General features: G+C 39.5%; 1 protein-coding gene across 1 annotated transcript; it reads right to left on the reverse strand.

Moving 5' to 3' along the window:
• Positions 1-3,612: 3,612 nt before the first annotated feature.
• On the reverse strand, positions 3,613-22,182 carry KCNA4 (potassium voltage-gated channel subfamily A member 4). Its single transcript, XM_006119861.5, has 2 exons — positions 21,371-22,182; positions 3,613-20,648 (listed from the first exon to the last, which is right to left on the reverse strand). Exon 2 carries the CDS (start codon positions 19,835-19,837, stop codon positions 17,840-17,842), a length of 1,998 nt encoding a protein of 665 aa, XP_006119923.1. The 5' UTR covers positions 19,838-20,648; positions 21,371-22,182; the 3' UTR covers positions 3,613-17,839.
• Positions 22,183-22,641: the final 459 nt, after the last annotated feature.

The raw sequence follows: 22,641 nt of genomic DNA on the forward strand, positions 1-22,641 counted from the left end.
CTTGCCAGCAAGTTAAAGAAGTATGGACAGGATAAGTGGACTGTCAGGTGGATAGAAAGCTGGCTAGATCATCAGGTTCAATGGGTTTTGATAACAGCCTTTAACTACTTGAAGGGGTTCCAAAGACGATGGAGAGAGGCTGTTCTCAGTAGTGACGGATGACAAAACAAGGAGCAATGGTCTCATGTTGCAGTGGGGGAGGTCTTAGGGGGTATTAGAAAAAACGATTTCACTAGGAGGGTGGTAAAAGACTGGAATGAGTTACCTAGGGAGGGGGTGGAATCTCCATCCCTAGAGGTTTTTAAGTCCTGCCTTGACAAAGCCCTAGCTGGGATGATTTAGTTGGGCTTGGTCCTACTTTTAGCAAGGGATTGGTCTTAATGACCTCCTGAGGTCTCTTCCAACCCTGTGATTTTATATACCTCATCCAAAAGACTCTACAGAACACACTGTCTTTATAGCCGCATAGAGGGGAGAAAGAATGGAAAATAGATACAAGCTGCACTTGAAATACAGTATATTAGAATCCAACAGAATCATGTCTGGACACTAATTAAGTAAGTGCCTAATTGTAAGCATGTGAGAAGTCCTGCTGAATGGAAAGGTTCCTATTAACATCATTAGGTATTAGAACAGGCAGGGCAGTGCACACAACTGCAGTAGTAAATTAATCATTACTTGCACACAAAACAGCATGAGAGTGACATAGAGTAATGTAAATTTAATATAAACAAAGTAAAATGTACCCTTAACTGTAGTAAGAAGGAATGATTTTTTCCTTACATTATAAGGGGAATCTGAAGTATTTAACATAGGAAAATGGAAACTTTTTTTTATCACAGATAATTGTTGTTGGTTTTATATATAAAACTAATGGATTTTTATATTTAACTTACTCTAAAATTCAGCTGTTAAAAGCCAGATAACAATGATGTAAAACAGAAGATTTCATATTTTGCAGCATTTGACAAAATATTTTACAAAGAAACAATGTTAAAAAGCTATGCACACTATAGTGAATTAAAAATCTAGCCCACAGTGTGTCATCAGTTCTAAAGCAGAGCACAACACTGATTACTGCCTGAAAATTGACAGAACTCTTTGGTTCTTTATATGTAGAGTGATTTTTGTTGGGTATTTTAAGCCCAACACTTAGAAGAAAACAATACAAATACTGCAATGCCAAAAATGTATCTAACTACTTTCAGCTTTTCATTTGAAATTTCTAATGAAAACCATTTCTCATCAGTAGTTGCATTCCCCTGCAGTATTTCCAATCCAAACATTCCAACATTGGTCTACTGTGGGATTCCAAGAGGCATTGAATTCCAAAATTAGGCATTGAATTCAATTTTAAATAGCCATCATCTTTCAAATCCAGTTTCTGTTATTCATTTTAAATAGCATTTTGTAATCTTGTTTGAGTCAATTTATATTCCTTGACTTCTCCCACAGCTATACAGAGGCCTCAAAAATATTAGTAATGCAATTCTGAGTTGTGTAGTACAAAAGAAACACAGTTTACCCAGGGTAAAGTGCCCTCTGCTCAAATTACACTTCACTGGTTAGTTACTGAGTTTTGTTTTGGATCACATATACAGTCATTTCCATGATCAATGTTCCAAGGTCAGTGTTGATGATTCAACAAGGACAAGTGTAGAGTCCTGCACTTGGGACAGAAGAATCACAAGCAGGGGCTGGGGACCAACTGGCTAAGCAGCAGTTCATCAGAAAAGGACCTGGGGATTACAATGGATGAGAAGCTGGATATGAATCAACAGTGTGCCCTGGTAGTCAATAAGGCTAACAGCATAATAGGGTGCATTAGGAGGAGCACTGCCAGCCAATCTAGAGAAGTGATTATTCCCTTTTATTCAGCACTGGTGAGGCCATATCTGGAGTATTGCATCCAATTATGGGGTCCCCATTACAGCAAAGTTGTGGATGCATTGGAGAAAGTCTAGGGGAGGGCAAAAAAAAATGATTAGCACATGACTTACAAAGAGAGACTGAGGGATTTGGGTTTGTTTAGTCTGCAGAAGAGAAGAGTGAGGCATGGGATTTGATAGCAGCCGTTAACTACCTGAAGGAGGTTCTAAAGAAGATGGAGAGAGGCTGTTCTCAGTGGTGACAGATGGCAGAGTGAGGAGCAAGGGTCTCAAGTTGCAGTGGGGGAGGGAGGTCGAGGTTGGATATTAGGAAAAACTATTTCACTAAGAGTGGTGAAGTACTGGAAGGAGTTACCTAGCGAGGTGGTGGAACCTCCATTCCTACGGGTTTTTAAGTCCCGGCTTGACAAAGCCCTTTGTAGGACGATTTAGTTGGGATTGGTCCTGCTTTGGGCAAGGGGCTGGACTCGATGACCTCCTGAGGTCTCTTCCAGCCCTAGGATTCTACTACTCTACTGTAGTTCATTTTACTCACAACAGATTCTTCTCTCACACTCTTTTAGAAATTAGAGGCCCAATCACCACTCTTGTGTGAATACCATCTGGTCTACTTCTTGAGAAAAGGAGGTATCAAACACTGCAAAGAGCCCCTCAAGGAATTTTCTTTGGATTGTTACATCATGGGGATGGGATTTGCTCCTCCCCCCAATACAGTAGCCAGCAGTTTTATCCCCAAGTTCTACAATTCTCCCACAATGATCAATTCTACCTCAAAGTTCTACAGTTCTGCCGTGATGAGCAGAGTCCTCCATGCTAGCTCCAGGACCCTTTCCTAATATTCCTTCCCCTATCAATCATCCAATGCTATAGGAAGTGTCCTTTGTGAAGGACCCCACAAAAGATCTAAAGCATCCCAAGGCTGCAATATCATTGCTAACTTTCCCATGGAGAGGGGGAAATAGAATAATGCATTTCTCCTTACCCCCACTTTGCTTGTTCCTCCCCAACACTGGATCAAAAGGGATTTCTGCGGGATTTGGCACAAAAGTCGTGATTGTCAACTCCCTCCTTCTGCAAGATCTCCAGGGAACCTCTGCATTCTTATGACTGGTCAAAAACCTGTCCTACTGTAATGGCATCTTTTTCAATTCTGCCTCTGTTGTTTCTATAAGCTGCTAATATTTACACCAAGCTAATCCTTTTCATGCACCATGACAATGAACAATTTGGTATTAGACTGAAAGGATCAACATCAGCCCTGCTGTAACTCTAGTGCAGTGTGTGGAGTTATAGTAGGGGGGACTTTGGCTCAAAGTCAGCATACATTTAATGTGCTGAGACTATCTGACTGTAGGCTAACTGACTGTAGGCTAAATATAGGTTAAATTAGACATCCTGAAAGACTGCAAATAATTTGGCTATAAAACTGTGACAGAAATAAAATTACATGTTTTTAGATTTATTAATGAAAAAAATGTTGTTTATATTTGATCTAATTTTGGAATATGCCACATTGCTTACTAGCAATATTTTCATCTTGTTAGAAAACGGCAGTTCTGTCACCTTTCACTAAGTGATTCACAATTATGGGTATATACTATCTCTGTAATGGCAGAAAACAGTTTAAAACTCAGCAAACACACCAATTAATCCATTCAAGCGATCTAAAATTATTTTATTATATTGTGTAATGGTAAATTATCAACATATTACCTATAAAGGATTCCTTTCTACTCTTATTTCTGCTTAGCAAACCACTCAGGCTTCATGAAAGGAAATCATTAATATTACAGGGTGAAAAATACATTCATAATACCTAGCTGACAGTGATCAATTACTTATATGTTTTTAAACTAGATTTAGTCAGGGAGAAAATCTCATCACTTATGGCCCTTACTTTTCAAACTATTAAGCCAATCCTACTTCCATCACAGCCAGTGGCAAAAATCCCTTGACTACAGTGGATTCATAACTGGAGATCAAATGCTGAGATGCTTATTCAGTTTCTACTTGGTACTTTAAAGAAACAAAACTCCTGTAGAAGTCAATGAGAGTTTGCCTGTTGAGGAATGAATGAAAATTAAAGCCATGCAAATTATTTTAGGCTATGTCTAGACTGCAGGCTTCTTTCGGAAGAAGCTTTTCTGGAAGAGATCTTCGGAAAAAACTTCTTTCGAAAGAGAGCGTCAACACTGCCAATACGCATCGAAAAAGCGATCTGCTTTTTGAATGATAGCGTCCATTCAGTGTGGCTGCTATCTCGCATGTGAGCTGTGATTACTATGGATGGAGTGGCCACCAGGGCACCTGTGCTTTTTCCTCTTTCCTCTCCTTTTGAAAGAACTCCCTCTTCCACGTCCATGCATGTCTTTTTCTAAAAGAGTTCTTTCGGGAAAAAGCTTCTTCCTCGTAGAAAGATGTTTACCAATGTCGGAAAAAAAAACCTATGTTCTTTCGATTTTTTTTCAGAAGAACACGATTGCAGTGTGGACATAAGTGACTTTTTTGGAAACATTTGGAGGTGGTCTCACTTGACCCATTTTTGGAAGGGAGAAACCCAACCTCATGACACAGTAATAGGAAAGCAACTCTGTGAGGGGAGCTTTTTGGAGATTTCTTCCCACTGATCCCTCTTCCCCTTCTCCCCCCACCTATGGGCTACATTGTAATAGGGGCAATCTGGGAAACTGAGTGATCAGCCCAGGCTGTCAGTGACCAATTTCCATTAGTGATGCCTCAACCTACCAAGAAGTTTTCTGACTGGCCCATAACCATACGCTTGAGGTAGTGTCTGACATCAAAGTTTCAAGAAAGCAGGTCGCAAATGCTGTTATATTATTCACTGGTGCCTGAGGAATACAGGTTTGAAGGTCAATGACAACACTTCCATTAAATTCAGCAGGAGCACACCCCATATTTACTGCAGCAATCTCAGAAATCCTTTGGCAAATGTAGCTATGGATGTTAAAAAAATCAATATATTCTTCGTTTATTCAAGTATCTTCTTATCACTCTAAGTGATAGGCCACAAATAAAATAACAGAACATAAACGCTCTCAGAATGAAAATAATGGTAGGTGGTTTGGAAAGTGCAAATGCTGTGTTTACACAATTAAGTGCAGCATCCACATGCACTGATCAATGCTATGAATACATATTTCAAGTTCAGATACAATCTGCCTCGCCAGATTTGGGCCTACATAACCCTGCCTTGTTTGCAGAAAGCTATGAGAGAAAATCAAGTCTAGTGTGAAATATGCATCAATATGTGCAAAATTGAACAAATGTCAAGAGAATGGGATTGTTTGTGTTCTTTTACCATAGATCAAAAAGCAGCCATAAATCAATACAATCAGTTCAGCCTAAAATGTCAATTACAGTGACACCAATATCAGGTAACTACATACGGATGCAATTCAATACAGAATTTCCCATGAGTTATAGGATTTAAATGCTCTCTACTCCTTTTGCCAATAGCAAACACAACTCAGGTAATCTCCGTTTTTGCAGACATATCCCCGCAAGCAAATAACTGTAGCACTTAAAACACTGGCTCAGTAGCCTAAGGCTTACATAGTTTGGGGCATTTTACATTTGCAACACCAATAGTCCTTCCCATGAGCTGCAGTGTACATAGTTCTTCCAAAAAGGTATCTGTATGGCAGACTCAAACTAACACAGCTATCCTTCTAAGACAACTGAGAAATTCTTGTGTTACCCTCTCATTTCAGTGTTCCCTGTTGCAATATTGGTCCTGATACAAGGCTACTATACATTGGTTATATATATAATTTTCATTACACTCCACTGGAATCAACTTTAGGAGAACAGATCACAAGAGTTATCTCATCAGGAAAGGAATTCAAACTGCAATCTTGAAACTGGACACTCTCAACAACTTCTGAACTTGATTATTAATAAAGAGGAACCTGCACCAGAACTATGCCGGGTTGTGGTTATGTTTTACAAAACTGATACCTCATCTCTAATTATGAGTCTACATTTTTCATTAATTTTACCTTCTCTTTTGCAAATCAATTCAGGAAAAAAGCCTGAGGAAATTGACAGAGCTATGTCAATTTACTCCAGCTGGCTATCAGACACATACTTCTTTTGTTCTGTCTTCTAGAGACTGTACTGATTCATTCTCATTCTTTCCCCCAAGTACATTACTTCAATACTGTGCATGGTGCCAGATCTAAAGAGAGTGTTATGATAAAAGATGGGCCCAAGCTGCAAAATTTGGAACCACACCCATATCTGTTTATATAAGAACATAACAAAGGCCATACTGGGTCTATCTACCCAGTATCCTGTCTTTTAACAATGGCCGATTCCAGATGCCCCAGAGGGAATGAACAGAACAGGTAATCATCAAGTGATCCCTCTCCTGTCATCCATTTCCAGCCTCTGACAAAGAGAGGCTAGGGACACTATTCCTACCTATTTTGGCTAACCTCCATGAATTTACCTAGGATTTTTTTTTTAACCCTGTTAAAGTCCTGATCTTCACAACATCTTGTGGCAAGGAGTTCCACAGGTCGACTGTGCACTGTATAAAGAAAAACTTACTTTTGTTTGTTTTAAACCTGATACCTAATAATTTCATTAGGTGATCCCTAGTTCTTTTGTAATGGTAAAAAGTAAATAACTTTTCCTTATTAATTTTCTTCATACCTATCATGATTTTATAGACTTCTACCTGCAAGACTTCACATGTCCACACAAGCAGCCCTATGCACCTTGTACAACTGGGGGTTTGGTTTGGGGACAATTTCTAATTAGGATATGCAGGATTTATATATATTTTTCAGTCTGGGGATAAAAGGTGGGGGAAATGGAGAGAGGAATCTTCAGAGCATTTATTTGTGAGAAGACGTCCTCTGAATAACAAGATGTGGTAAAACAGAAATATAACCTAATTCAGGTCATTTCAAGCCAAAGTTTATCTTCAAACAACAGCCATTTTAATGCTAAAGAGGTAGCTGGAACGTCACAAAACACAAGACCAAACCTCTCTGTGATTTTAAACATCTAGAGTTAGTTTAGAAAAGAATAATTCCTGGCAAAATCCTCTTTAATCCATGGATTTAAATTCAGTTCCGCAAGTGTTCAAAAGAGATCAGTAATGTAAAACAGTTGACTATTTGATGAGAGCCTCATGAGGTGGAGAAATCTAACCATAGTTGTTTTCAACAGCTTTTCACATGGTCTATGAAACCTGCTAACAGACAGTATATAGATCTGAGTAATGCAGTAGCATTTACTCTTTGTGTCTGAGCTGAGCAGTTCCTTCAGCTGAAACAGCAATCTGCAAATGATATCAACAAGCAATCCTTCTAATTAAGTTTAACAAGACTTTTATTGTATCTCTTCATTCCTCTAAGGACTGCATGCCAGTGATACTAAACACAAGCATATCACTCAGCACCATATTAGTGACATGCAGTCACAGGACTTGAGCTACTCTCTGCATGAAAAGCTGGGTCTAGTTGCAAAAAAAAAAGAGCTTTAATTCTTTACAACATAAAAGGTCACGCATTAGAAATGAGAAGGTTAAACGTGTTGCCATGCAAAGGCACATCATAACTCATCGTCTGGAGGCAATTGCTAACCTCTCTAATAACACCTAACTCATTTTTAGACACAGTTACCAAAAATAAAACACCACCTTAATTTTACGTATGGGTCAGTGAATTTGGGAAGTTTTACTGACTTTGGATGAAATCCTAGGCTCAGTTCATGTTACCTCCTGGGACTCATTCACCCCCAGAAAGCCACATAAACTAAATGCTGTGCAGGGTAAATGACCATGAGGATAGACAGTCCAGAACAGTGTTTTCTAATTTTATTTGGCCAGAACCCTTTTCAAGTTGAAAGAATTTCAAGGAACCCCTAGGGTTGCCAGGGTAAAAAAAGACACGCCGAGTCCCACCAGGGCAAGAGAGCGCCGAGTTCTCGCGGAACCTTTACTTTCGCTTTGCAGAACCCCAGAAAGCACCAATTGGGAAATGCTGGTCTAGAACAATATGTTCCACAAGGGTTTTTCAAGTGATGAGATGATTCTACCTAGCAATTCTGTGGAAAATTTTGCCTTCCCTCCCTGCACCAAGCCCCTCTCCCTGCTGGGTAACATATGGCTACAGTAACCTAAGAGGAAGGAAAAAAGAAAGGGATTGTGATTGTGTTTGATTTCTCATGCTTTTATTTAAAATCCCCATAGCAGGGGACCAGTCACAGAGGGAGGTAGTTCTCTCCTTACCTCACATCCACATAGATTCTGATTGCTCATGTTTTGTCCCATCCGTTTGGTTGAACTGTCCATTTCTGACTCAAACTTTCAGAAAGGACTGGGGCTTGCCAGCTGATCAGATGATTCATTATCACCTCAAAATGGATGATGGTGAATCATTCCCCTAAGGATCAATGGAAACATCCTTAGCTAAGGAGCCAACAGAGACCCTAGAGTTCTCAAGGGCTCTCCAGCATTCAGAAATACTGAATGGTCCTACAAGAATAGCATTCACTAACCGACATCAGAGAACTATGCACACAACTATCCATTTCCATGTGCAATTACCTACCTACATATGAAAATATGGGAATAGAATGGTGCACAACCCCTGTCCCCTGGTTTGAAAATGTGACCATCTGGGACCAATCTTTCTTTTAGACAACTAGGTATATTTTACCAGGTGGTACCTAATTTGCAAGTGATACTGACCCTTTCCTTCCCCAGGCCATACGAATCTTAAGAATCTTAAGCCTTAAGAATCTTGCTGTCTACCACATCACATGTGTCTTTCTTGGATCACCTGAAACTTAGTGATAGCCTCTAACATGTACTGGGGGGCGTTATTTTGTCTGTTTTATGAAACTCACACAAAGTCCTGCATTACTAAATCCCAGGGGATCATGACTTCCATATAGAATTCAGTCCATTTTAAACACTTTCTCAGAAATTGTACATCATTACCATCACAATGAAACACAGAGCAAATAGTCACCTTTATGACATACGTTAACTACTAGACAAAAATCCTGAAAACATTTATATGGCGAAAAAGTTACCCTCATGTCTAATGTAACTCCAGTAGTCTTAGCAGAGACCATTAGTAAAGGTGCAAAAAAAATTCTAATAGGCTCAGTGAAAAGTACAAGACACCACTAATGACTCCATCACCCCTTTCTAGTGTTCAGGAACTTCATTAATTATTTCCCAGCCTTCCCAGTAACAAATGATAGCATCTTTAGGATCATGATACCCATCACTCAGCTGCTGAAAAATAACTTTGCCTTTGAAGGCATTCTGGCATTTCAACACAGTTAGTTTTAAACAAATGCCAATACACATCAAGAGGAATGAAAATGGCACAGGCATCAGCTCAGCATGCTTTCCAAAAGAAAGCTGGGTACTAGGAGGAGAACAAATAGGGCCTATAGAAAATGATCACAGTGTCACCATGGCAGCCAAATATTAGGTGTAGCAAAATGTTCAGTGATTGTTTATTGTATGGTAATCAAGGATGTGAGAAATGCATTTTCCAGTTTGCCTAGGATGGCACAAACCTTAGTACTGGAACCAAATACTGGAGAGCTAAGGAAGATGTACTCAATACTAAGCATTAATAAAATAAGTAATAATAAAAGCTAAGCAGGGTACAAATATTTTTTCAGACAATGCTATACCAGAGTGGCTGGCCATCGAGCAAGTTCCTTAAACCAGAAGTTTTTGCATATAATAAAACAACCTCGATCCTGTCTGCCAACTCTGTAGTTTTTTGTTTGTTTTGTTTTGTTTTTTGTTCAGTCGCTTCTATTGAGGTAGCTCAAATCCACTGTTAAACTAGGAAACAAGGAAGTCTGAAAAGCTACAGCAACTGTTTCTTTTCTGCCAAAGTTGTAAAATAATCAGTGGAATCATCAAGGCCAAGATTTTCAAAAGCAGCTGAGCAGTTATTTTGACCATCTCAGTTTCTGGGGGACAGTTCAAAAACCTTAAAAGGAAGGTGCTCAGCACTTATTGAAAATCAGGCCCCTTCAAGTTCTCTCAGTTTGGGCCCCCCAAAATGAAAATATCATTAGTCAGTTTTTGAAAAGTTTCTTCCATTCTTGTTTCTGCAGGCAAAACAGTTCATTCATGTCACAGAGCAACAGATATAAAATATAAAGAGATATACAGGTTCCACCGTGTTCGTTCTGTTTACTTTGTTTACTTCATACTATATTCCACTTGGAAGCTATGAAAAATGCTAATCCTCTGTCAGACTATGAATAATAAAATAACATTAGCCATAAAATACACTTCTTGCCTTCAGACATACTGTATAAAAATATCATTTATTATAACAGATGCTCATGAATTAAAAAGCAAAGCCCAAGAGTTTGGTTTAGAAGATTTTCATAGAAGATTTAAATCTCGACCTGCCTCTCTACTACTGCAGTTGTTACGGCTTTTTATCTTTAGCCTTATGATGCATATATCCTGGATCACCATAGTGCCTATGAATAACTAATGGAAATAAATGGATACACAAGTAAATACTTAAGTATAAATTGCTATATAATATCTGAACTGTACTATTGGAAACGAGGAAGATACATGCCAGGATAACATTTATCTAAAGCTTCCCATTCAGCACACAGTGAAATATAACAATGCTCTTTAAATATGCAAACAAAAGTATTTTCAAAACGCTCCCAGATGAAGCTCAGTTATATCATATTCTTTTCTCACTATGTCTATCTGCAGCTCGCTTTTCAGAAATGCAAGAAGTCTTTAACAGAAAGGCTAATACTCTTTAGCTTCCTTCAACCTCAGACTATAAAATATGCAACATTTCTGCCTTGTAATACTGCCTTGCCAAAATGACTGCTAAACAGGTTCAAATTCTTTGTGGTGCTTGAGCCCCTCTCAGAAAATTCTCAGCATCCTACAATCCTTTTGAAGTCTGTGCCAGGAGAGGGCACTCAGCACCTTGCAAGATGCCCATTTAATGAGCCCTTTAAAGAGGTACTGCTCGTTTCAGCTGATCTGATATGTAAAGCCCTTTTCATATACTTGCATTACAGTGAAATGTTGTGCATCATTCTGTTTAGTCAAGAAAATAAAAAGTACCTGCAGTTTATATCGTTGGTCTTTTGCTGATTTCTATACTTGGACTCCTCTGTGCAAGAGGAAACGCCCACTAACTCCCTGAATTCATTATAAAGCTGTATCAATATGAAATCAATAAAGGAGGGAAATGAAACATTGTTCATACAGTACAAGTAACAAACCTCAGAACAGATATCCTGGTCTCAGCTCTGCTCCTATATTAAAGGCAAAATCCCCATTGACTTTAATGGGAACAAGATCAGGTCATGTTATAAATGACAATATATAGTACAAATATGAACTGTGTTCTCAAACTATGTAATAATAGTATTTTCAATAGTTGATAAAGGCCAAGTGTAATACTCACTGAAGCCAACAGTTTTAACATCAACTTCCGGGGGAGTAGGATTAGGCTGAAAAATAGCCTATTGTCTATAATGCCATTGTATAATATTGGTTCTATTTCCATCATCAGTAAATATTTCTTATGGCCATGACGTGATCATTTGGGGAATCCAATCATGCAAGTTCCATCATCAATTTGAAAGAAATCTTCTCTAGTTGAATGTTTCAAGACAGAGCCTAAACTTTATATTTCTTAGATTTATTTTGATGCAGAAGATGATAACAAACCCATCTATCTCTTCATATGTCAAAGCTCTTTTTCATATAACTTACATAATCAAATACCCCATACCCCAAAAACTAAACATAAAAACCCCAGCAGCACATAAAGGAGAAATAAAGAAGAGATGTATCCATCTTGTTCTCTCCCCTGCTTCCCATTCCACCCTCCCCATCCCTCCACCATCTCTGCAGTGAAAAATATCTGACTTTTGTTTCAGGAAAATACTTTTGAAAGCATGATCCATTATTCGGTGTGCTAGTGTCAGATTTTGAGATCTAGGTTTAAATCCTTGCATCAGAGACTTTCTGCATGCCCTTGGGCCCCATCTCAGTCTCCCTATGCCTTAAGTCTCAATGCACAAATGGGGATAACAGTATGCCCTAATTCTCAAGCATGTTATGAGAATACCAATATTAAAGATTGTAAGGTGCTCAGATACTACAATAAGGGGGGGATATATAAGAACCTCAATTAGATATAATTTATAAAATACAGGACTATATCTCCACTATAAGTCACCCCGGTACGCATCCATTCCATACTAAAGTTGTTGACACTTGTAGGAGCTGATCCCACCTATCTCCTCCCATTCCCCACTCTTAAGCCGCACAAAAAATGCCCAATTTGCATAAATAGAAGTCATCTGCAGGGAAAAATATCTCCGTTTTAAGTTATTTCGCTATCGGTCCAATTTTTTTAAACATATCTTGGACTTCAGTGAGGATAGCCTATACTTACATTTGCGAACTTTTAACAATCTGACTCCTAATTTGAATTTAGTGGCAAAGCTGGTCATGCACAATTGAAGGAATAATTAAACAAAATATTTACTTACCTACTTTCCACCAATCAGAATCTTTTATCAGATTTTGAAGCATAACTTAAGATCTCTCTTCTTTTCTGTTCTTCCTTTGTTTTTATTTGTTTAGTTGTTTGTTTTTTGTAAAGGACCTGTTGCAAAAAAAGTCCTCAAGGCAAATTATAATTTTCCAGAAAAAAAGTTTAAAACAAAAATTACTTCACAAACACTTCTCAGTACAAAATGATTTAATGACTTGTCTTTATGAACTAATATGTAATCAGAGTTCTGAATACATAGAAAGCATGGTAGTAATATATAAAGTTTAATTTTTATACCTGGTTCCCAGGTACAATATCTTTAAATGTTTAAGCAGGAATTAGGTTGTCAAGAGTTATATTCACCTCAAATAATCTTTGTAAAAATGAAGGAATATTCATTTCAGTCTCAGTCCATGATTAAAAATAACTAATTTCTCCCCATTCACTTGTTTCAAACAAAATGCACAAATATGATAAACAGTTACACAAGACCCCATTCACTGCAAAGCCAAAAATATTTGGTCATTCAAATACATCAGCAATAAAATGCATACCCTGAGCCATGTCTACAAATATTATGAACTGGGATTCTGGGCACCCCTGTTATAACAAAAATTATAGCATCTATACAGGATATTATGTCAATTTTAAAATGGTAAGCTATGTTTTGACATATCACTTTTTCATACCAATTAACTGTAGTAATTTAGACCAGTATTTCTAATAGGATACAGTGAAAACAGAACAAACACTGGACCAGTCAGAAATGGGTACTGAAGGAATGCATTGCTGGAAGCTAAAAAAGTCAAGTAAAGTTCATATTTAATTTGAGGACTATCAACAAATATCCACAAGGCTTATTCTAATACAAGTTTAACCTCTCTAGTCTGGTACTCTCTACTTTGGTAACATCCATTGTCTGGGATAATTTTACTTAGCCAGATGTCCACTTATCATGAGTATAGCCAAATTTCCTGCGGTCCCTTAAAGTTTGTTTACAGCTACCAGTCTTGGCTTTCAGTGTTCTGTTCTGTAATTTAGTTCTAATTAACACCAATTGTCTTCTAAGAAATCAGTAGGTTTTTCTGGCCAACCAATTATGCTTTCTATGACAAAGAACAATCCAGAATTCATATTTAACACATACACCCCCAGATACCAAGAACAAGGTTGTTGTGACTAACACATATTGAACAATTTTTCCATGCCCTGGCCTAAAACGACTTTGCATGACATGGAAACTAATTAAATGGATTCTCTTCAACAAAGGAAAAGGTAATAGGAGATTTTCTTCAAATCAAAACAAAGAACTGTGCTTTCCTCCACCTGCAATGGGTTTTTACATTAAAACCATTCTGAGAAGTTTTTGTTAAACACTGAAAAACCTAGACATTTTGCTCTTAATTGAGAAACACAATAATTAATTTCATACCAGTTTGGGGGCCTTTTAGACTGATGTTTCCATGAATCAATGTGATTTCAAGAAACCGCATGATTGTAACCAAGGAAAAAAATTTAAGTTTTTGCAGTTGTGCACTAAATCAGCTCTACCTTTAGTAAAGCACGCTCCTTCAGAACCTGCTTTCTTGTCTTGGCACCAAGTATTACTATAAATTGATATATTTATTCCTGAACATGAGAAGCAATTTAGAAACTTAAGTAACAAACTCCATTTGAAGTCTCACTTTACATTGGCATAACTCAAAGACTTCTACTGGAATTGCTCTAGATATTACACCACTGCAAGAGAAGCAGGCCCAAAATCTCAAAATATTTCATTTTGTGTTATTTGTAGCTGGAGCATATGTTAGTTGTGGCATGGTTGGAACTACATTACTGGGGCCAAATGTATCCCTGGTACTACTTCATTGACTTTAGCGCGCTTACACCAGGGATGCATTTCACTTCTATAAATTGAGAATCTGAGAATGTCCAAATGATGATAACATTTTATTCTGGCAGATGTTAGCATCAAATAACATTAAGAAAGCTTTAACAGCGCCAGCAGTAGTAATAAATGCGAACAGTAGGTGCCTAACTAGGGAGTTTCTTTTGCACAAAGTTTCAGCCTAAATTGTGTTTTATTGAGACTTGCCATTTCATGGCAAGGATTATAGCCTTCAGATTTTAGGTCTTTTCAGGGACTGACTGTATGACAGGGTTCTGGCCATTTCAGACTGTGTCATAATTAGTTAAACTGATGAGCACTTGACTGATCAAATCCAAAGGTCCACATAAAAATATGTGTTTCCTTTCTAGAAACAGAGAGTCCTTTTTTATGTTTCAGAATGGTCAGCCAAGCTCATAGCACAACCTAATATTGAGCTGTAATATTCCCATTTCTATTGACAATCTCTGCCTGACCTGACAGTTACCTGTGCACAGGCTCACTTACATCTTCAGGGGACAGCAGTTCTGTCTGACATCATAATGTTCTTCTGTTTACTACTGCAAGTCCCAAGAGTAATGAAACAGATATGTTTCCCTATGAAACAAAGAGCTGTATTGCTTATTTCTATAATACTCCCAGTCTCAAGATTCAAAATTGCATTGTCTCTTATCCAGCCTAAATTCCCAACTTTCCCTATCAACAAATCATCATGCAAACCTGCCCTCCTTATTTTCCACTAATTTGCCTTTATATTATATTCCCTTTTTTCACTACCTTTTCACATAAGATCACCTGGGACCTGGCTTATATAGTACTGCTATAAATCCATTATACAAAGGAATCCATATGTTCTTAATCAGTGGTGGGCAACTGCTTATATGCAGGGATGCCAGATTCCACTGGTTTCTGTCCACATAGGGTTGGGTTTTTTTGTACTGGTATTTTATAAAGGGACATGCACATAAAATAAGGGCATCTGAAGTGAGGAGCATGCTGATCGCATGCCACATTGACTGTGAGAGTCAAATGGCACAGCCTGCAAGTTCTAGGTACATAAGAGCAGATTTTGCGGCCCACTGATATGATGGAGCCCACTCATTAACTTAGGTTGCCCATTATTGTTCTTAAAGTTTTTATTGACACTTGTTAGGGGAGCACTTTCTTTTGGTTAATTGTTATGGCATAAATAATAATGCTCATCCTTAACATTCCCTGTTTATTGGCTTTTTAAAATTTGTTTACACAGAATATTGAGAATAAGAAAATAAGAACGGCTATACTGGGTCAGACCAATGGTCCATCTAGCCCAGTATCCTGTCTGCCAACAGTGGCCAATACCAGATGCCCCAGAGGGAGGGAACAGAACAAGTAATCCTCACGTGATCCCTTCCCTGACACTCATTTCCAGACAAATAGAAGATAAGGACACCATTCCTATCCATCCTGGCTAATAGCCATTGATGGACCTCCATGAATCTATCTAGCTCTTTTTTGAACCCTGTTAAAGTCCTACCCTTCACCACATCCTCTGGCAAGGAGTTCCAGAGGATGACTGTGCACTGAGTGAAGAAAAACTTCCTTTTGTTTGTTTAAACCTGCTGCCTATTAAAAAATGAAATATAATATGTTACTTATTTATAGTGAATTTCTACAAATAAAAACTATTTGGGTATTACATTATAAAATTTAGCTGAATTTAATGACAGTTCACTAAATAGGTGAAATCTGTTCAGGATTTTATGTTAAGAATCTAATGCTTATCTGTGATCTTTCAAACAGGGCTGAGTGCAATTTTTTTTCTGTACCATCCATAATATTAATGTATTTTTTAAATAAGCAATTATACTTGCCATTGCAAAACACACCAATTTACTAGTGTTGTTTAACTCCATCTTCTTATCACAATGCCTGTTTCCAGATCCCAAAGTGCTCGTGTCAATATTGTTCAAGGATAATAATTTGGATGGTTCTGGGTACAACAATGCCTTCTCCAAAACTGTTTCACTTTAATAATGCCCTTTTCAGATAAATCTAACTCCAAAAGTTGCTATTTTGAATGCATACTGTATGTTAAATTATCCTTTCCATATTTCATTCCAAATTCTGAAATACTCAATGGGCCTGATACTACAGTCCTTGCACACACACATCTCCAACTGAGGTTAATGGGAACTTGGGATACATAAGGAAGGTAAGACTGGCTTAAATATAAGTAAGAACGGATCAAGACATACTGTCTTGAGGACAGGCTTGGTCCTGAAGTGTTTATTCTAAATCCCAGAATGCCTATTATGAATCTTAAAGGTTATTTCAAATGCACATGGGTGAAAGCTGTAATTAAGGAAAAAAACACAGCTCCAATAATAGCACATTTAAAAGTTAGCAATTCTTAGTCCTCGTCACTGCAGCAGTTAAATGTCTTATTACAGCTACAGTTTCTTCAATTACTCAGAATTACATCAATACTGACAAAGTGCACGTATTTATCATGGGTTCTGAATGCTGAAGTAACCAGTAAAGAAAATATAACATACATTGTTATTTTTGAGGGCCTCTGTAGAGGAGACTGATTTAAGAAAAACCAAAAAAATATATAAAATTTTACTTCATTGTCATTTTCCAGATTGCAGATATTCATAATTAAAAGAATATGGAATAAACATTAGCTACTCAGCCATCAGCATCACACAAAGAAAAAAACAGTAAAATGAGATGCAGAATTCATTCTTCCAATGATTGTCATTGAACTACTACATTAGTAAACATTCACAGTATGAAGTCTCTTTCAATATATCTCCAGCATATAAAGTAGTGCAAAAATCATTCCAGTCACTGCGTTTGGACCAAGTTAAATTATTCTCTTACTTCATTTCTTCCATGGATTAGACAACAAATGCTGCAATGCCTCCAAACAGAGTTATAAAAATAAACAATTTCTGGAGGTGCAGCAGCCTTTTCAAAGTTAGTTTCCAATTAAAAACAAGCATTTGATATTTCAAGATAAAATTTAGACCTATGTTCTGTAGAATAATTTTGGTTTTTACAATAATTTTTACTGTTTTGAAGATAACTATGAAATCCCATGGCAACAGCTATTAAAGCATTGATAAATAGATAATGACTACTGAACTTCATTGTTTCTTACATAGTAAATACCTCTGAATGCCAACTTTTACCGCTGAAGTCTTATTAGTGATGTCAACAGTTCACATAGCAAATTTAAAACTGTCTTGGTTTTAATGGTTTCTTCCCCTCATGTGCAAAACACTTGCATTCTAATAAAAATATAAAGTATGAAATTACATCAGCTCAAACCACCTCTTCCACAAGGTATATAATTTACTTGATATGTAATACAAGTTTAGCAATACTTTTTTTATTTGTATTTAACCAATAAAGAGCATACCATTGTATGCTTCAGGCTTTTGTTTGCATATTTCATTTTTATCACTGCACTCTCTTAAATGCATAAATATATATGGAAACTTTCAATATTACACATCAGTTTCCACTGATTTTGAATTTACACAGTTTTTCTTCTCTGTCTCACTGTCATTCCCTGTGTCCTGACATTTTTTTTCCTTTACGCAAAGAGACTCTTTAACTCCTTCTTCCATTTCCAAATACTCTGATTTACCCTCTGTGGAAGAAGATGATGAGCTTCTAAATTTCTTCAGTAAATTTGTTGGGAGGTATGGACAACTGACTGCATTTTGTGTCAGCTGTGTTTGTTCTTCATTCTCAGTCTCTCTGTGATAGAAATAGTTAAAATTGGAGACAATCACTGGCACTGGTAAAGCAATGGTTAATACCCCTGCGATGGCACACAGGGACCCGACTATTTTCCCACCCACAGTTATGGGTTTCATGTCCCCATAACCAACTGTAGTCATGGTCACCACAGCCCACCAAAAGGCATCTGGGATGCTTTGAAAATGAGTGGAAGGTTCATCTGCTTCTGCGAAGTAAACAGCACTGGAAAACAAAATGACTCCAATAAAGAGAAAGAAAATGAGAAGCCCCAGCTCTCTCATGCTGGCTCTGAGTGTATGACCTAGGATCTGCAAACCCTTAGAGTGTCTGGAGAGCTTGAAGATGCGGAACACCCTGACCAGACGGATGATCCTCAGGATAGCAAAAGACATGGCCTGTTGACCATTACTGCCCTGCTGCTGGGCCAGCTCCGTGCCCAGGGTGATGAAGTAAGGCAAGATGGAGACAATATCTATGATGTTCATGATGTTCTTGATGAAGACTGCTTTGCTGGGGCAGGCAAACCATCGCACTGTAAACTCAAAGGAGAACCAGATGATGCAGACTGTCTCCACGATGAAAAATGGGTCATTGAAAATGGTGTGCCCCCCACTATCCAGGTGCAGAGTCTCATTGAAAAGTCCCTTGCCCAAGCCCAGGGACAGTATAAGCTCCTTGTTGTCTCTGAATTCTGGCAAAGTCTCTAGACAGAAGATGACGATGGAGATCAAGATGACCAAGACAGAGACAATGGCAATGCCTCTGGCTGCACTGGAACTCTCAGGATACTCAAATAGCAACCAGATCTGCTTCTTGAACTCATTGTCAGGCAAAGCCTTGTCCTCTTCCTCTTTGACAAACCCTTCATCCTCCCTGAACTTGAGCATGGCCTCTTCCCCAAGTTGATAGAATTTCACTTCCTCGGTGAAGATGTCAAAGGGCACATTAACTGGCCTCTTCAGCCGGCCCCCAGACTGGTAGTAGTACAGGATAGCATCAAAGCTGGGCCGGTTCCGATCGAAGAAGTACTCATTCCTGAGTGGGTCAAAGTACCTACCCCGCTTTGCCGGATCCCCCAGCAATGTTTCAGGAAACTGAGCCAAGGTCTTCAGCTGAGTCTCAAACCGCAGTCCTGATACATTGATCACTACCCGTTCGCAGCACTCATACTCGCTGTAGCGCACTGTGCTGTAGCCCCCAGGGCCGCCGTCACCTCCACCATCATCAGGTGGGTGGTCCAAATACGAACATTCATCCACTTCATCCTCGTCACTGTAGTAGAACTTCCCTTCCTCCTCATCTTCTTCATCCTCCTCCTCATCCTCCTCTTCCTCCTCACTCAAGTCCTTCAGTATCTTCTCTTCAGAGCCACTTAGAGGCAGCAGCTCAGAACAGAGGAAGGAGGCCCCACACTCCCTGCTACTCAAATAGTGGCTCCTTTTTCTCCCTCGCTTTCTCCTTCTACTGCTTTGATGCCAGGGCAAACTGCTATGTGGTGCATTGCCATCGTGAGAAGAAGAAGCCCCCCGACTCTGTATCTGGTGGTAGTGATGATAGGGACCACCTCCTCCCGAGGCGCCGCCTTCTACTGCTGCTGTTGCTGCTGCCACAGCTGCAGCTGCCGCTGCCCTCGAGTGTGCCAGTCTTTCTCTCTCCCGAGCCCGAGCCTGGACAGCATATCCATAGGGCATGTGGCTGTTGCAGCCAGAGCTCTCTGCACTCACCATTGCAACCTCCATTTTGTAACTGTTTGTTTAATACAAAATAGTCTGGGATATCTATAGTCACACCTTGACTTTTATGAGGGAAAGTTCAAAGCCATTTGCATTTGGAGGACAGTTTCTTGGAAGCACAGTACATGATGGTATTAGTAAAACTGAATTTGTGTTTTGTGAAATTGTAACCACCACAAAATCTGCATTTTCTTATCATTCAGGATGTCTGACAAATATAACCGTGTTTTGTTCACAAAAAAAAATAAAAGAAAAGATGCAGCCTTCAGTTTTGATTTCAGAAAGAGTCAAGGCCTCATCCTTTCATCAGGCAAGCCTCTTTATTTTTATGATACTTCAGTGGCCAATACAGAATCCACACATCTTTTCAAATGTGTGATTTTGTTGTAGCTCCAAGGACTGCACCCAATAAAGAGCCAAGTGTTCATACAAAACGAGGTAACTGTCCTGTTGTTTTCTTGACAAAGAAAAGTTTCAGGTCTTTAGTTTATCACTGTAACCAAATGCAAATAGTCTCTTTTCTCATCATTTTCTCCAAGTAATGCTTTGGTCTAGCAATATGATTACTGTTTAATAATGATATTGAGGGAGTTGAAGTAACTTCCAGCCATCATTTTGTTTACACAGTGAGGAGGTCTTTGCAAGCCCTCTTTCTTCAGCCTGTCAACAGAGTCTCAAACCTCGGAGCAGCAGCCAGGGCAGTAGCTGCAGTGGCAAGAGGAGGAGGAGAAGGCTGCAACACTGGCTTGGAGGACTCCATAGGGGACAAGAGAGTGGATCACCCTTTGGTTATGCTCATGCAGAAGAAGCACTTAACCTGAGGCACATGCAGCAAACACACATACATACAAAAATAACAAAGAAAACAGAAAGGTTTAGAAAAGGTTGGTTCGTTTTCCTAAGATGCCACAGTGTAGGTCAAATGCAAATTGTGTCATTTACTAAGATGTTCAGCCACACATACACACACCCCCTTCACATTAATACATCACACACATTCATTCCATACACCCATAGGTTTTCTATGATTGTGTGTACAGATACGAGTGTGTGTGTGTATACACATATAGGTGTACTTAAGTATGTAATTGTTTTATCTTCCTAACTCTAGGAGAGAGCGCAACATTCACATCAATACTACTGTACATGGCAGTCACAATTTGCAAGACTTTACATATAGACTGTATTTGTATGTATAAAATCTTCTACGTATATCAAATGTGACACGGAGATGTATACAAAATAGCTCTGCTACATATTGGGAACTTAATTAACTGCAGGAATGATACAGTACATTTCAAATCTAACTTGTGATGTAGTCACAATGCACCTTTTACTAAACTGTCACTTAGTAAAAGGTACATACCTGGGCATATCCAGTGACCAACATCCATGCTTGTCTGACAAAAAAATACAAACTGTAGCTTCCTGGAGCAACAACACACGGTCACCCAAACACACACACACACACACACCCCTAAAAACAGCACACACCCCTTTCTGAATATGCTGCAGGAAGAAAAATGCTATTATACTTACTGTTCCTAGGCAGAGAAATAGCAACGCTCTTCTGGCTCGTCCAAGGATGTGGAGAAAGAGCTCCTGAGAAGGGGACGGTGCTAACTAAGCAGCCTAGGGTTGCAGGTGTAGGGGCAGCCAAAACTACAGGTGGATGACTTATTTGTCTCGGTTCCCTTTGTACACAAGCAGATCTCCCAGGGGGAGCCAGATGGGGAGCCCAGCTCTGGAGAAATCTGGTCAGCGACGGTCACTTCTTAGCCCAGAGCTTAGCAAAACAGCAACAATCAAGAATCTTGCTCCAGGAGGAAACAAAAAAGAGGATTCGTGTGTGTGTGTGTGTGTGTGTGTGAGCGTGAGAGTGTGTGTGCGCGCGCGCGGGAGGACACGCTTGTGTGTGTGATCACTTGTCTCTCCAAAGCGGGCGCTGGCGGGAGGGTGAAATCAACGGGGAATAATCCCTGTGCGAGCCGAGCACTGGCGAGTGATAGCAGGAGGCGCCCTGTTGGTGGCAATTCCCCTCGCACGCCCGTTTACACTGCAGCCGAGCGCCCCGCAGTCCAGCGCACACCGCATCCACTTGTTGTTGCTGCTGCTATTATTTGGAGGGCGGGGGCGAGGAGGAGCGAGGCAATTAAACCCAACACAACCGACCCCCCGCGAGGCTTTCGCGCCCGCGCTCCCGAGCCCCTGCGCCGCGATCCCGCTAACTCTGGCCTCAGTGAGTTGCGGGCGCAGGAACTGTTGCTCTTTCCCGCGCTCTCGCCCCCTTTGTCAGCCGTCTGCTGCCCGATTCCCTACTGTGTTTACGTGCCACTGAAGGACGAACGCCAGGTCTGATTTATTCCCTGGGCTTTCCAGCTCTCGGCCAGCCCCTAGCGGCCACAGCCCTCCTTGCACTCATTAAGCAATTTACAATCTCCCCCCCCCCCCCCCCCCCCCCGCATTGTTTCTTTTTGTGGTCATATATTAATTATTGAAAGAAATATGCCAGAGTTGAATAATACATACCTTGGCTAATACAAGGGAGAGCTCGGGTCCCTGCCGAGGGCTGTCTTTTTTAAAGAAAATCTATGCCGCTCAAGAGGCACTGGGAATTTCAAATGGAATCAAGGAATAAGTGTGGCACACAACATCAGTGAACAGCTGGATCTACCTGGCTCCTGCTGGTTTTTGGCCATGATTTCCCAATGTGTTGCTTCATAACAGAAAAGCAGACCTACTGCTCTTATTGGAGGGGGGGGGGGGTGCGGGAAATCCAATCCACCCTAGAATCATAGAATCCTAGGGCT

This window comes from Pelodiscus sinensis, chromosome 5 (assembly GCF_052426305.1).
Source record: "Pelodiscus sinensis isolate ZL-2025 chromosome 5, ASM5242630v1, whole genome shotgun sequence".
Taxonomy (NCBI): Eukaryota; Metazoa; Chordata; order Testudines; family Trionychidae; genus Pelodiscus; species Pelodiscus sinensis.

What these genes read in the sequence shown, in the direction of transcription:
- KCNA4 (XM_006119861.5), bottom strand. Translation starts at nt 19,837, where the DNA reads ATGGAGGTTGCAATGGTGAGTGCAGAGAGCTCTGGCTGCAACAGCCAC.